The sequence below is a fragment of the Musca vetustissima genome, unplaced genomic scaffold (assembly GCF_032173495.1).
Source record: "Musca vetustissima isolate MV318-11 ecotype Yass unplaced genomic scaffold, APGP_CSIRO_Mvet_v1 utg28967, whole genome shotgun sequence".
Classification (NCBI taxonomy): Eukaryota; Metazoa; Arthropoda; class Insecta; order Diptera; family Muscidae; genus Musca; species Musca vetustissima.
This window is the reverse complement of record NW_026881305.1, coordinates 70,470-86,379: the sequence shown is the minus strand read 5'-3', so window position 1 is coordinate 86,379 and position 15,910 is coordinate 70,470. Positions and strand designations below refer to the sequence as shown.

General features: G+C 31.8%; 1 protein-coding gene across 1 annotated transcript; it reads left to right on the top strand.

The window, feature by feature from the left end:
• Positions 1 to 1,252: 1,252 nt before the first annotated feature.
• On the top strand, positions 1,253 to 8,807 carry LOC133327270 (beta-1,4-glucuronyltransferase 1). Its single transcript, XM_061535826.1, has 4 exons — positions 1,253 to 1,279; positions 3,580 to 4,631; positions 4,947 to 5,100; positions 8,598 to 8,807. The coding sequence occupies exons 1-4, from the start codon at positions 1,253 to 1,255 to the stop codon at positions 8,805 to 8,807; spliced, it is 1,443 nt and encodes a 480-aa protein (XP_061391810.1).
• The last annotated feature ends 7,103 nt before the right edge of the window (positions 8,808 to 15,910 follow it).

Here is a 15,910-nt window from a genome sequence, read left to right as displayed (position 1 = left end):
AGGATTTTCAGAATATTCTACAAAAATCCATTAAAAAAATCTATTCTTTGAGTCTTTTAATTATTCTACAAGAAGTCATTAAAAAATCCACGCCTTGAGTCCTTCGATTATTCTTCAGAAAAATATTATAATCACTGCTTTGATTCCTTCGATTATTCGCTAAAATTAATTTAAAAAATCCTCGCCTTAAATCCTTCGTTTATTCTAAAAAAAATCATTAAGAAAGCCCTGCTTTGAGTCCTTCAATTATACTATAGAAATTCATTAAAAAAATTCACGCATTGAGTTCTACAACTATTCTTCCAAAAATCTACTCTTTTAATTCTCCGATTATTTTATAAAAATTCATTAAAAAATCCACGCTTTTAGTCCTTCAACGATTCTACAAAATGTTTATAAAAAATACATGTAGAAAGCCCTGCTTTGGATCTTCTGAATAGTCTACAAAAAATTATTAAAAAATCTACGCTTTAGTTCCTTTGATTATTCTACAAAACATCCACGATTTGAGTCCTTCGATTATTATACAGAAATGCAATAAAATTCCTGCCTTGAGTCAAAAATACAAAAAATACAAATTATTCAACAAAAATTCGTTGAAAAATACCTGCCTTGGATCTTCTAAATAGTCTACAAAAATGTATTAAAATATCAAAGGCTTCGATCTTCTGAATATTCAACAAAAATGCATTAAAAAATCCCAGCATTGGATCTAAACAAATATCAGCTGACTGACAACTTTTACTATAACATTAATACTAGTCTAAACGCCATGGATTTATTTCATCGATTTACAAATCGAATCGATTTAGAAGGCCTATAGACTATAGACACTTTGGGGAACTATTGTGAAAATCAAATGTAAAAGTACAATAAAGGATGAAACACAAACGAGGCTTCTGACCTGGTCTATGAGGTTGGCTTTGTATGAAATGTCAGAGTCAAACTTGATTTTGGATGCCTTTTTCCTCCTTTATTCTTTTACAATAAAATAAACCAACTTAACATGCTAATCCTAAAGTCCTCCTAAACGGCATATACATTAGAACTTTTTACAGGGTTAACCTACTTTATGAGGATTTATTTGACATATATACAAAGGAATTGACAATTGAAACCCACTGGGTTAACGAAATCCGGTTAAATGTAAACGTACTATTATGTGTTTTCCCCTTAATCTACTTTGTATTAAAAACTTTGGATGAATAACAAAAATGCAACTATGTGGGTTAGTGGCTTCTTCTGTTAATGCATGACGCTCATTGTGCCATGTGTCAATGTATGTTTATGTATACGTATACAAATATCAGCTGACTGTCAACTTTAATTTTTTTAAAGTAGTCTAAACAACTAGGATTTATTTTTTCGACTTACAAATCGTGTCAATTTAAGATTTCGCTCTATTTTATTAAATTTTCCTAATTTTTTTATGTTTTTAAATGTTTTATAATAAATCATAATAACACGTTAAATATTAATATGACCTCATTTTTTTCAATTTTAGTATAGTAATAAAAATTTTCTTTCAAAATTTCATTTCAGATCAAGATACACTTTATAGAAATGCTAATTAGAAAGTAATGTAACATTCCTGAGAGAAGAATTTCATGTGATAAAAAAAATGAGAAAAATGCTGAAAACGTAACAAATATCTTGGCAGAAAAAAAAATGTTCGAGGGCATCGATGATAATTAATATTAAACAATAATAAAAATGCAATAACACAATTGGAAATTAGTAGCTCAAAAAGAAAATAATGGTAAGTTCGAATAGAATTTGTATTAAAAAAATTAAATAACGATGTGTTTACACTGGACAAGGCTAAAAAATATGTACTGATCTGATTGATATTTCGAACTTAGAATTTCACTATTAGGCACAGATATTTAAAGCCAAGTTTCAGAAAATACTATATTATAATCAAAACCATGGCTATCAGTATATAAACGAGTTAACTTTGTATTTAACCCTTTTATAAAAGGGTGACAACGCATGATGAAAAATCGACAGCGAACGGTCTAAAATTCGCAACGTGTTTTTCCCCTCTGTGTACATTCTGCTAGCAAATAGTAAGAAAATTATTTAGTTTTTTGAAGCCGTATCGGGTTTACGAGGCAATTGAACCAAATTTTCTGTCCTTTCTAGAAATTTTTTTACGAATGCTCTAGCAGGCTAAAAATCTCTCGAGATCAACTTTGTAAATACATCTTCATGCACTAATATTTTAAATGAAGACCTACACTCTGAATATACTGATCGAAGCTTAAAGCATCGTAAAAAGTAACGTCCTTCAATTTTTGATTTAATATAATAATTTATATCATCAGCCGTAGTATCGAAACATGAATTAAAGGTTTTATTTCGTTCCCAAAATCCGATAGGGAATACCTTGAAATGTTTGTGCCATCGATGATGCAAAAAAAAGGTGATGTACCAAACCAAAAACCTTTTTTTTTGTCTCGACCATCTGTCAAATGTTTCCTTATAATATTTCACATGGTTGGCAACATTGCATATCGTATTCAAGTAGAAATTATGCACTTTGACAGTTAATCAAGACATCAGCTGCGCTAAATTGACTACCTATTTATTGTGCCATACATAACAAAGTATTTTTTTCCCCAGACTAAGACCTATAACGTACATATGCGATTTTAAAGCGATCCGATTAACGAAATCTAGAAATACACCCTAAATGTTTGCACATTTCTTTACTCATAATCTAAGTGCCAATCAGCTGATGTTTGTTAGTTATTTTTTTTTAATTTGCCTCCAAAATATTTGTTTGTGAATTGAAAATGATAACAATTGGAAGGTTCCTGCAACGTTTTCATAGTTTGGTAAAATATACGACATTTACATTAGAGCTTTGTACCGTGTTAACCTACATTAAGAGGATTTATTTGACATTTATAATTTGGAATTGACAATTTAAACCCACTGAGTCAACGAAATCTGGTACAATGTAAACGTGTTATTAGCCTTATTAGGAAAATAAATCCTGATTCGGCCATTAACTTGATCTGTGCTAGCGTGACCATATGGTCACACTCTTAAGACGATCAATAAATCATCTGGTGTGAACTACTGATAAACATACCACTGACATCAATGTCATTTGTGAATTGAAATTGATCCTGTCGATTATTCTGACAAGAAAAATGAATACGAATCAAATTTTTGGATTCAGTGACCCACAATCTAGAGACGCTGAATGTTTCGTCCCAAAATTCGAAAAAAAAATAATTACAGCACTATTCGGGTTAAGCATGATCAAATGCTTAATGTAAACCCGATTTTATATATCCTGTGTAAACTCGAGAGTATTGACAAATTAATTATTAAGTGGGAAACACATACGAGGATTCAGGCATGCCTTGTCATGTAGGCTTTGTATGATTTGCCAATTTATAAAGAAATATCAGAGTCAGACTTGTATTTGGACGCCGTTCTTCTTTATTCTTTTACAATAAAAGAAGCCAACCTGACATGCCAAGCCTGAAAGTCCTCTTAGGTATCTCCCACTTAACTGCTATTACTAATTGTAAATATTTTCACCTGCTTTTTTTTTCTTTACAGATGCACAAAAAATCCTTCTCCATTAAGATAACCTCAATTATTTTACTCTTTTGTAATGTCCTCTGGACAATACGTTTGTGTTTTGTCAGTCAACATTTGACAGATTTACAAACGTTGACAGCCCGCAATGCTTCACTGCTAAATGGCAGTCGACGTATGACACTAAACGCTAATCCCTATGGTGATAAAAAGCAGCTGCAACAACAACAACAACGACCAGCACAATCGGCATCATCATCACAGCTGATCGCAGAACAAGTAAAATCTTTAAATAGTTTAGAGTCATTTTCATTGGCATTTCAAAATCTATCTCTTAATCTAGGACGTTGGGATAATCAACGTTTATATAAGCTATTCGATTTTGCCCTGGTCGGTGATAACTATGAAGAATCGTCGGAACATAGTTTAATATGTTTAGCCACGCAGACATCCGTGGAACGTTTACACTCCTTAGCCGAAGTGGCAAAACAATTTCAAGGACCAATATCGATTGCCGTGTTTGTTGCCGGTAATGATGAATTTACCATTCTACAATATTATGTGACATATCTGCGACTTTGCTTCGACTTCGTACGCGCCAATGTCACTTTCCACCTGGCATATCCTCGTGAAAGGAAGCCGCAACATGAAACTGCCGATGCCTATAAATTACTGCAAATGTTCGATTGCCGTTATCCGTTGAAGACATTTCTGAAAATCGCCCAGCTGCGTACGAGCGAAACGAAACGATGGCGTCTTCGCAATCTCTATCCGCAGAATCATTTGCGTAACTTTGCTCGCAAAGGCTGTCAAACGAAATATGTCTTTCTCACCGATGTCGACATAATACCGAGTGCTAATATTGTACCATTACTGAATGAGTTTCTTGCCACAGCATCGGCCAGGTGTTCGACGGGGCTGTGCGCTTACGTCATACCGACACTAGAGATCGATGAGCGTGTACGTTTCCCATCGCACAAGAATGAACTGCTGCGTCTAATCAAAAGGGGTTTGGCAAGGCCTTTCCATGAAAAAGTTTTCATCTATAATCAGTTTGCTACGAATTTCTCAAGGTGTGAAGAAAAAAAATTCTTATATATATATATATATGTGTGTATACATATATTTAGAGCTAAAAATATTCGGTTATTTCGAAAATACATATGTGAATATGAATCAGCAGCATCATCAGCCTGCCCGTTGATTATTAATTTTCAGCACATTTTTTGTTCTTTTGTTCGATATTCTATTTTTTCTGTTTGGCATTTCTTAAGTTTTTCCCCGCCCCATTAAAATTTTTGTTGTCTATTTGAGGGTGTGTGTGTGTGCGCGCGCGGAGATCTTGTCTGCTTATTTGTTTATTTTCGTTGTGTATTTTTCCTTTACAGTTGGCTGGCCAATACCCAGACTGATGACCGTATCACGATTAGTCATCAGGTGACAAATTATGAATTCTTTTATGAACCCTTCTATGTTGCTTTGGATAATGCTCCCCCGCATGATGAACGCTTTGTGGGCTATGGATTTACGCGCAATTCACAGGTATGCTATGTGGAAAATTTTTGTGGAATATTTTTTATTTTAATCAAAGAAAATATTTCCATTAATTCTAAAAGAAATTGTTTAGACGATCATTTAGAGAAAATGAAGGAATGAAATGGATTGTAATAAATATCAATTTGTGTTTGGGCGCCATTTTCATTTATTCTTTCTTTTCTTTAAAAATGCCAACTTGTCATGTCATGGTCCTACGAGCCTTAACCCTAAGAGGTATAATGTTTACTCTATTAAATGTAAAAGCATAAATGAGAATGGCGCCCAAGCTTCCATATGAGGATTTATTTGACATATATGCAAAGGAATTGACAATTGAAACCCACTGGGTTAACGAAATCCGGTTAAATGTAAACGTATTATTATTTTAGTAGTCAAAGAAAAATATCATTTTTTTTTTTTTTTTTCAAAAAGACACTGAGCTCGATAAATTTACAAATACAAACAACTTCGGACATAAAGACATTGGAAAAACCCTCCAAAAGGGAATCAGAGAAATCACAGCAGGAAAAGGAAAATAATTTTACGCAAATATCTCGTCTGCCACAATCCGACACATACACTTTTAGAGTAGCGATTGACCTATTTTATGGTCGAAATAGTATTTCACCTGACCCAGAAAATCACTGGGCAAGCAAGGAAAATTATTGTTTGACTTAGCATGAAAAAGTCTCACTGATCGCTAGAACTCAAAATACAAACAACTCTGGACCAACAGAACAAAAGGCAACCAGAGAAATCACAGCAGGACACGGATATAAAAAATCGCAGAACAAGCAAGGGAAAGTATTAGTAACCTTCCACAAACCCACGATGGATTTGTCTTAGCATGGAAAAATCTCATTGATCGCTAGAACTTAAAATGAAAACAACTCTGGACAAACAGACACTCGAGAAAACCAAAATTGAATCAGAGAGGTCACAGAAGGGAATGGAAATGGGCTTTACGCCAATTTCTCGTCTGCCACGATCAGATATAGCGAATGACTTACTTTTAGGGATTTATTATCCGCCATTTACAAAAAGAGCAAAGTTAAAAAATTATTTCACCTGACCCGGAAAACCGCTGAAGAAGCAAGGGGAAGTGTTAGTAACGTTCCACTAACCAACGATGCATCTGACTTAGCATGGAAAAATCTCATTGAGCGCTAAAACTTAAAATACAAACAACTCTGGACCAACAGATACTCTAGAAAATCTAAATGGATCAGAGAGGTCACAGCAAGGAAAGGAAATGGATTTTACGATAATATCTTGTCTGACACCATGAAACACAGATATTTTTAAGGATGATATATCGAATGACCTACTTCTGGGGAATTGATTTCCGTCATTCAAATACAGAACTCAAAATTAAGCAAAGTCGAAAAAGTATTCCAGATGACCCAGAAAACCGCCAGAGAAGCTAGGGAAAGTATTAGTAAGGTTCCACTAACCAACGATGGATTTGACTTAGCAGCAGGGAAAGGACATGGATTTTACGCCAATATCTTGTCTGCCACCATGAGTCAAAGATATTTTAAAGGAGGATATAGCGAATGACCTACTTTTAGGGAATTGTTTTCCGCCATTTACTTAAAGATCTCAATATTAAGCAAAGGCGAACAAGTATTCCAGCTGACCCAGAAAATCGCAGGACAAGCAAGGGAAATTATTAGTAAGGTTCCACTTACCAACGATGGATTTGACTTAGCATGGAAAAATCTCATTGATTAGAGCTCAATATAAAAATAACTCTGGACCAACAGTTACTCTAGAAAATCTAAATGGAATCAGAGAGGTCACAGGAGAGAATGGAACAGAATTTTAAGCCAATACCTTGTCTGCCACCTTGAGACACAGATATTTTAAAGGAGGATATAGCGAATGACCTACTTTTAGGGAATTGTTTTCCTCCATTTACATAAAGAACTCAATATTAAGCAAAGGCGAAAAAGTATTCCAGCTGACCCAGAAAACTGATGGAGAAGCTAGGGAAATTATTAGTAACGTTCCACAAGCCAACGATGCATTTGACTTAGCATGAAAAATCTCATTGATCGCTAGAACTAATACCCAAATAACTCTGGACAAACAGACACTGGAAATAGAACCAAAAGGCAATCTGGCAGGTCACAGCAATTTATATTAGGTTGGACCACAACATGCCCAATAGAATGATATACACTTAAGCTTGTAAGTGGCCTGTTGTGCGCTCTATAGAAGGATGTAGGTTTGAAGAAGTATCCTTTAGATTTGGTTTCCCTAATCTTCTAGAAATTTTTCCCAGTCACACCCCCTTGGGTCAGTTTTTAATATTTGTTCTACTAAATTACCCCGAAATTCCTTTGAGGCGTTCGAGAATTCATTATCGGATTGCAAACTAATTCCTAAATGGGAAGAATTTAACTCTTTTCTAGCAAAACAATTCAAAAGTATGGAATCGCAATGCCTTTAGTGACTTATTCGGAACCTATCTTCATAACATTTTTCAAATATGAGTTTGGGCGCCATTTACTTTAATTTTTTAAAGTGACATGCCACTTATGTGCTTCCGCGTAAGGAAGGCACATAGGGGTTTATATGAGGCGTACATTTTTAAAAATATTTTTTTAGGCGTTTATATGAGGAGTAAATTAAAAAAAAAAATCCAGGGATATAGGGCGTGGACTTTTTAAATATTTTTTTGGGCGGTATTTTTAATAGTTTTTTTGGATTATTAATAAATTTTTTCCAGTGTTTTTATATAATTCCCAAGGTCCATATGAGGCGTGGATTTTTTCAATAAACTTTTCCAAGGTCGATATGAGGCACGATTTTTTTAATACTTTTTTCCAAGGTCCATATGAGGCGTGGATTTTTTAAATACAATTTTTCCAAGGTCCATATGAGGCGTGGATTTTTTAAATAAAATGTTTCCAAGGTCCATATGAGGCGTGGTTTTTTTAAATACATTTTTCCAAGGTCCATATGAGGCGTGGTTTTTTTAAATACATTTTTCCAAGGTCCATATGAGGCGTGTTTTTTTTAAATACATTTTTCCAAGGTCCATATGAGGCGTGGTTTTTTTAAATACATTTTTCCAAGGTCCATATGGTTTGTTTAAATAAAATTTTCTAAGGTTCATATGAGGTGTGGATTTTTATGAGGCGGGTATTTTTCAACTATTTTTTCGAGGTTAATATATGGCGTGGATTTTTTTTTATAATGTGTGTGAATACTTAAACAAATATCAGCTGACTTGCATCCTTATTTCAATACTAGTTTACACAGCTAAGATTTATTGTCATGATTTATAAGACGAGTTAATTTAAAATTCATAGTCTAAATGAGTCATGCAATTAATTACAAGAGTTTTTGGGCCTTAAATATATAACATATTCTCTGTATGTCATTTATAAATATATATTTTCTCTCTGTGAAATATATGAACAAATTGTCATTTAATATTTATTAATAATTTTTCCCTCCCCCTTTTCTCCTTCCCCTATTGTGTTCTTTTGCAGGTTTATGAAATGTATATAGCTGGCTATTCATTTCATGTCCTAACACCCGTCTTCACCTGTCATTGGGGACTGCAGAAAAAGAATGCACGACCGTCGTGGCGCGAACAGCAGAACACCATAAATAGTAAACGTTTTGAGATATTTAAAAAAGAGATATTTGCACGCTATAAACATCCGCCAATCAAGCAATTGTTCAAAACGAAAACATAAGGGACATGACTTCGACAACTCTCATTATTCAGCGAAAGAGAAATAAATTGAAAACCTCATGCTCTCAGGAAGAACAAGGATTTCTTTTCTGTTTTCGTTTTATTATTTTTCTCAAAAAATGCTACTCTGTAGAGAAGAACCCATGCCGCCGTTTTTAATTGTGTAAAAACGCCCACACATGGCCAATGACAAACATTCCTATAAATAAATTGTGTACCTTTATTTTGAAATGTAAATAGACTACAAGAAAAAAGAAGAAGAAAAGAAAAAAAACAAAACCAAAAAGATTAAAAAGAAATTGTATTCAAATTAAAAAAAGACAGCAACAACAACTGAAAATATTATTGTATAATTTTAAATGCTGCTGCTATAAAACAAAATAAACAAAAAACTGAAGAAAAAGAAGAAGAAGGAAAATAAATGTACAATTTTGTAAAATGATTAATTTTGTTGATGTTATTTAATTATTTTAATCTTAAGTGGGTGTGGGTGGATCCATCATATATGTATGTATGTGCATTTGAGGTGATATACTAAAATGGCTGATAGGCGGGAAGGTAAAGTACTTGTTTTATGAAAATTGTAGGTCTAGAGAAAATATTTGGTGGAAGTGTTAATTTTAAATGAAACGTTTTTAATTATTTTTTAAATTATTATAATTAATTATTATAAATAATAAAAAAATTATATTATTTTCGTCAATATTATTAAAAACAGCTGATTTATAATAATTATATTTAATATAACATTTAAAATTGTCCTATCTAAATGTAACGTATAATTAACAGCTGCTTCTTTTTAGAAGACCATGTAAATCATACGCCACCTTGTACTACTAAGCCACACTTAAAAATAAAGCATGGAAACTCGTATGAAATGTCAACATATAAAGGCATGTCAGAGTCAAACTTGATTTTGGACGCCGTTCTCTTTTATTTGTTTACAATAACAAACCAACATAATAGGCTAATCCTGAAGTCATGTCACAATAATTAGGTAGTGCATTAGCGCAGCTGATGCCTCGATTAACTGTCAAAGTGGGTAATTTCTAATTGAATTCGATGTGTAGTGTTGCCAACCATGTGAAATATTATAAGGAAAAAATTGACAGGTGATCGAGACAAGCGTCACCTTAATATTGCATCATGGCTGAAGTCCTCTTACGTGTTTCCCCCCTACGATATTAAATCGAACTTCTCAAATACGACCTAAAGGGGAAGACACATAGGAGGGTTTCAGGCATTGTATGTCAATGTCAATTTATAAATCAATATCAGAGTTTGAGTTTGGACGTCGTTCTCCTTTATTCTTTTACATTATACCATTCCAACTTAACATGCCATGCATGAAATCTTGCAGTCAGCTGATCTGTAATCCCAGTCAGTCGTTGTCTTTGTATGTAATGTCAATTTATAAAGGAATATAAGAGTCAATCTTGGTTTTGGACGCCGTTCTCATTTATTCTTTTACAATAAAAATTCAACTTAACAGGGCAATCCTGAAGTCCTCTTATGTGTTTCCCCTTTAACATTTACATATACGGTTTAAAATACACTTCATTAACGAAAAGCCAAATATACCCTAAAGAGGGAGACACATAAGAGGCTTTTAAGCATGTATCTTTAAGTTGCATTGTATGTCAATGTCAATTTATAAATGAATATCACAGTCAAGTTGGCGTTTGGAAGTCGCTCTCCTTTATTCTGCTATATTAAAGCCTTCCAACTTAACATGCCATGCATGAAATCTTGCGGTCAGCTGATCTCTAATCCCAGTCAGTCGATGTCTTCGTATGAAATGTCAATTTATAAAGGAATATCAGTGTCACTGATTTTGAACGCCGTTCTCCTTTATTATTTTACAATAAAAAAGCCAACATAACAGGCCAATCCTGAAGTCTTCTTACGTGTTTCCCCCTTAACATGTATATATATGATTTAAAATCGACTTCATTAACGAACTTCTCAAATATACCCTTAGGCTACGTTTAGACTACTAAATCCACTTGATTTCAAATGTCAATTCCATTGCGTATACGTCACGTTAATCCTTTTCACAAGTACAGTGGATTATATTTGACGTATAAGCAATGGAATTGACATTTGAGATCGAGTGGATGCATCTTTAAGTTGTGTTGTATGTCAACTTTTAAATGAATATCAAAGTCAAGTTTGAGGTTGGACGTCGTTCGCCTTTATTCTTTAGCATGAAACCATTCCCAGTCAGCTGACAATAGTCAGCTGACAATAGTTAATGTAGCCCTATACAGTGTACTAATCATTTTAACATAAAAACGATAAAAATTTATTTGAAATATTGAATTTTAGCTTAACATTACTCCTCACTTTTCAACTATTTCTAAAGAAAAAAATATTTTTTTCAGTCAAAACCATTGATGTATTTAATTGGTGATGTATCAAAACAAAAACATTTGTTTATGTCTCGATCTACAGTCAAATTATTCCTTATAATATTGCACATGGTTGACAACAATGCACATCGACAGTTAATCACTTCTTTGACAGTTAATCAAGACATCAGCTGCGCTAAATGAGCCATGGTTTAGACTTACGAAACCCACTCAATCTCAAATGTTAAATCCATAGCGTATACGTCATATATAATACGTCATAATAAACGTGGTCTAAACGTGCTCCAACTGTCAAAGAACATAGATTCTACTTGAATGTAAGAATATGAGAAATATTACTAAACAAAAATTTGACCGACGATCGAATATAAAACAGATGATTTTGTTTTTATACATGGTGTGGTTTAAATTTGTTTTTAAGCTATGTTTACATACAGGGTGTTAATTGTTATATTTATATATTCTACAGAAAAGTTGAGAAAAAATAAAATGTGTAAAGTTTTTCACTTTTTTTTTTTTGAAAGGAATTTTAGACTAGTTATTAAAGAATTGTAAAAGTTGTTCAGATTATTTCTTACATTTTTAAGTACCTATTGTACAAAGTCCACAGTTTCGTCATGGTAATGACAGCCACCATCAATCATCATTTTCGATGCTATTTTTAAAAATGTAAACTCTGACATATGTCTCATTTTGTGTCGCTTCATTTTTTGGTTCTTTTTGATAAATGATGTACATGTCATCTTAAGAGATTTTTGACAGAATGAGGACACAAACTGAAAATAGGTAATTTTTTTTAGTTCCGGCGATGAACTACCTTTATATTAGGGCCTTAAATATATTTTGAAAATGCGAACAAAGTAAGGTTATTTTTATTAAGTTGTAACATGTAATAATATGTTGTCGACTAGATCGCCTCTGCTAGTCAAGATATAACGATCGGTAGCTAAAAGAGTATGTAACGCTGCGAAATATTGGTTCTAATATTTTCCGACGTTACAAACTCTTGGAGCTTGCAACATAGTTGTGTAGGGTATACAAATATTACGATAGATTAGAAAACAACCTTTTTACAGCTTATTGAACTAATCAAGGTAGATATACAAGGTAGCCGCATCGGCGAATTTCTACAACAAACATCGGTTGTTGTATTTTGATATGTCAAAAATATTTTGCCAAAACAAACAGATTGACAAGATTTTTTTTACACAAATTCTTGTAGAAAATGTTAATAAAAGTATTGCCAAAAAAGCTCTTCGAAGTTCGGAGATTTTCATTTATAATTTTGTTTTTTAATTTTTTGGTTCAACACCAACAGCTGGGCCGATGCGGCTACCTTATTAAATATACCTTGGAACTAATAGAACAGCTGATGCTCTAAGCTTCAATTTAAGCTGTGTTTAGTTTGTTTATTAAGGGGTGAAGTATATAGGACACACATCAAATTGAAATGTTATTTTTATTATTTCATTTTTTAATAATAATCAATATTGAAAATGTTTTATGTAGAGAAAAGGTTTATTGAAATAAAAAATATATTTTGTCAAAAAATTAAAACTACTTTATGTTGATCAATAATTATTAAATTACAAACTCTTGGGGCCACACAATGATATAATATACTGACAACATAGTTGTGTTATGTTTTAGATATAACATAAATTGCGTTTAGACTTCCGAATCCACTCGATCTCAAATTTCAATTACATAGCGTATACTTCAAATATAATCCACTGGTTTTGCAAAACAGGATTTTTTTAAGTCTAAAAGCGCTCAGTTTATTGCACGCATATAACAGCTGATACATGAAGCTTCAAATGAAGCTGTGTTTAGTAATTTATTATAACCTCTTATAACAGAATATTTTATTTTAATAAACCTCTTCTCTAGATAATTAATTTCGAATAGTTTTTTTTATTATTAAAAATATGCTAATGAAAATGTATATTATAAAAATATTCTAAATTTTATATCTAGAGAAGAGTTTTATTAAAATAAAAATAAAAAATATATTCAAAATATTTTTTGTTAAGAAAAATTGAAATAATTATTAAATGCTTAAAAATTATTAAATGACAAACTCTTGGGGCCACACAAAGCTATAATAACCTGACAACATGGTTGTGTAGGGTATAAAATATATATATTACGTTTTGCATAAAACATAAAGTGTGTTTATATTTACAAAATCCCCACGATCTCAAATGTCAATTTCATTGCGGGTAGGTCAAATATAATGTACTGGATTTTTGAACAAAATTAATGTGACATATATGATATGGAATTGACATTTGCGATAGATTAAAATGCAACAAAATTGTTTTAAACTTATTGCACTAATAGAACAGCTGATGCATGTAGCTTTAAATGAAGCTGTGTTTAGTAGTTTTATTAAGGGTTGAAGACTATTTTATTTTAATTATTAAATAATCAATAATTATTAAATTAAAAGATATTGGGAACACACAAATCTACAATATCCTGACAACATAGTTATGTAATATTAAAATGCAACAAATTTTTTCAGCTTATTGCACTCATTGAGCAGCTGATGCATGAAGCTTGAAATTAAGCTATGTTTAGTAGTTTATTAAGGGTCGAAGTCTATAGGCCACACATCAAGTTATAAACCCTATATAACTGATTATCTGTTATTTTCATTATTTTATATTTGTAATAAAAAAAATATATGAAAATTTATATCCAATTACAAAAAAATTTGGTCAAAATATTTTTTGTTGAAAAAATGAAATAAATATTAAATGATCAATAAAGCTAAAATATCTTGACAACATAGTTGTGTAATATTAAAATGCAATAGAACAGCGGATGCATGAAGCTTCAAATTAAGCTGTGTTTAGCAATTTCTGAAGGCCTGAAGTCTATAGGTCACACATCAAATTTAAATGCTATAAAGGTTATCTGTAATTTTCGTTAATTTTTTTAATGATATCTAAAGAAGAGGTTTAATAAAATTTCAACACATATGTTTGTGTTTATTAATAATTATTAAATTATAAAATAATTAAAAAAATATATATAAACAATGATAATTCTTAAAAAAAAACATTATTTTTTTCTTTTAATTTTTTGGCATCATTTTTTTGTTAATTTTTTTTTCTAATTTAATTATGGCCATTTGATACTGTGTTATGTGTGTACGTGATGATGCCTTCTGAGTCATTTTGTGTGTTGCTGTTTTTTGTTCGACTCTTAATATTATTGGCATTGATATCATTTCAATAATTTTAATATAGTTATGAATAATTGACTAGAAAATAGAAAATTTCACACACACACAACATGTGTGTGAGTGTATGCGTTTAAAGAAAGTGCAACAAAAACAATTGATAGAAGAAAAAATAAAATATCCAATCATTCTAACTCATTCAACACTCAAATGCGTATCGAAAAAAAATTGTTTTTTTTGTTGGTTGTTAGATATTTATCTATGCTTAACATGTATTTGTTATTAATGTACATATGTATGTATATATGTGTATTTGTGTGCATTATAGATTTTTATAGTTATTTTTGAATTTCTATATTTCTATGTTTTTTGTTTTTTTTTTGTTTTTTTCTTCATCTTGTTTTATTATGATTTTTTTTTTGTTCAAAGTTTTTGTTTTTCAGGTTGTGTATATGTTTTGTTTTTTGTTTTTTTTTTTCAAAACTACAACAAACACCATGAGTGTGTAATTTTAAAAATAGATTTTGTTATTTTTAACCTCAAAAAAAAAAAAAAAATGAAGAAAACACTATAACAAAAAAAGAAGGAACAGCGAGAAGCAACAATAACAAATTAGAGAATTCTCAAAAAAAAGAAAAAATCGAAATGAAACAAACTGTAACGAAAACAAAAATTGCTTAGAAACAACAAATAAATAAATAAAACAAAGAGCAACAATTTTGAAATTCTTCCGCATGATACAATATTTTGTTGTCTTTACATATTACATGGCTGGCAACAACCACTAGCAAGCAGGCAGCACGAAAAAAAAAAACTAGAAAAGAGCCTCCCACCTCTGAGAGGTACTTTGCTCCCGAATTCCTTGTTTTTCTTAAGGTGTTGTAATATTTGTTTTTTTTTTTTGGCTAGGAAAAATTTATGATAATGATGGAGGCAATGGCCAGATTTTTCCTCTATATATATTTGACACATATATATCTAAAAAATATATACACCAAATAGTTCTCTACACACACTTGGTATATCCATAAAACTCTCTAACATTTGTGTGTGTGTGCGTTCTGCTCATTTCATCTCTTTTCAGCTGAGCAAATGATCAATTTTTGTGTTGGTGTTAAATCAAAATAAAAAAGAAATCCTCAATATCTCCCAGCCAACGCCACCTCCCCCTGACCATCCCCACCCCCTCCCCACAACAATTTCTGTGTGTGTGCATTTGCCACCCCAGCACCAAAATGTACGAAATTTCAATAGAAAAGAGAGTGAGAGAGGAGATCACACATCTCTGCATCTCTATCTTCTTCGCGATACAGCGAATATGTGTTGTGCCGTGTGCAGTATGAAATAAAGACTACCTGCGTTGAGCATCAGTGAAGTTCATTTTAAATCGGTATTTTTCACGTAGTGGTACACCTAAGCGCGGTAAAGTGAATATTTTTTCTACAACTTTTTAAAATAATACCAAAAAAAATAAAATAAAATTTTGCTTAGCATATATATACAATTTGCTTTTTTGTAAAACGCATTCCTTAAATATTTTCA

What these genes read in the sequence shown, in the direction of transcription:
- LOC133327270 (XM_061535826.1), top strand. Translation starts at nt 1,253, where the DNA reads ATGACGCTCATTGTGCCATGTGTCAAT. An exon ending in TCATTGTGCCATGTGTCAAT is followed by an intron (nt 1,280 to 3,579) that starts GTATGTTTATGT and finishes TTTTCTTTACAG; the next exon opens with ATGCACAAAAAATCCTTCTC. An exon ending in TTTGCTACGAATTTCTCAAG is followed by an intron (nt 4,632 to 4,946) that starts GTGTGAAGAAAA and finishes TTTCCTTTACAG; the next exon opens with TTGGCTGGCCAATACCCAGA.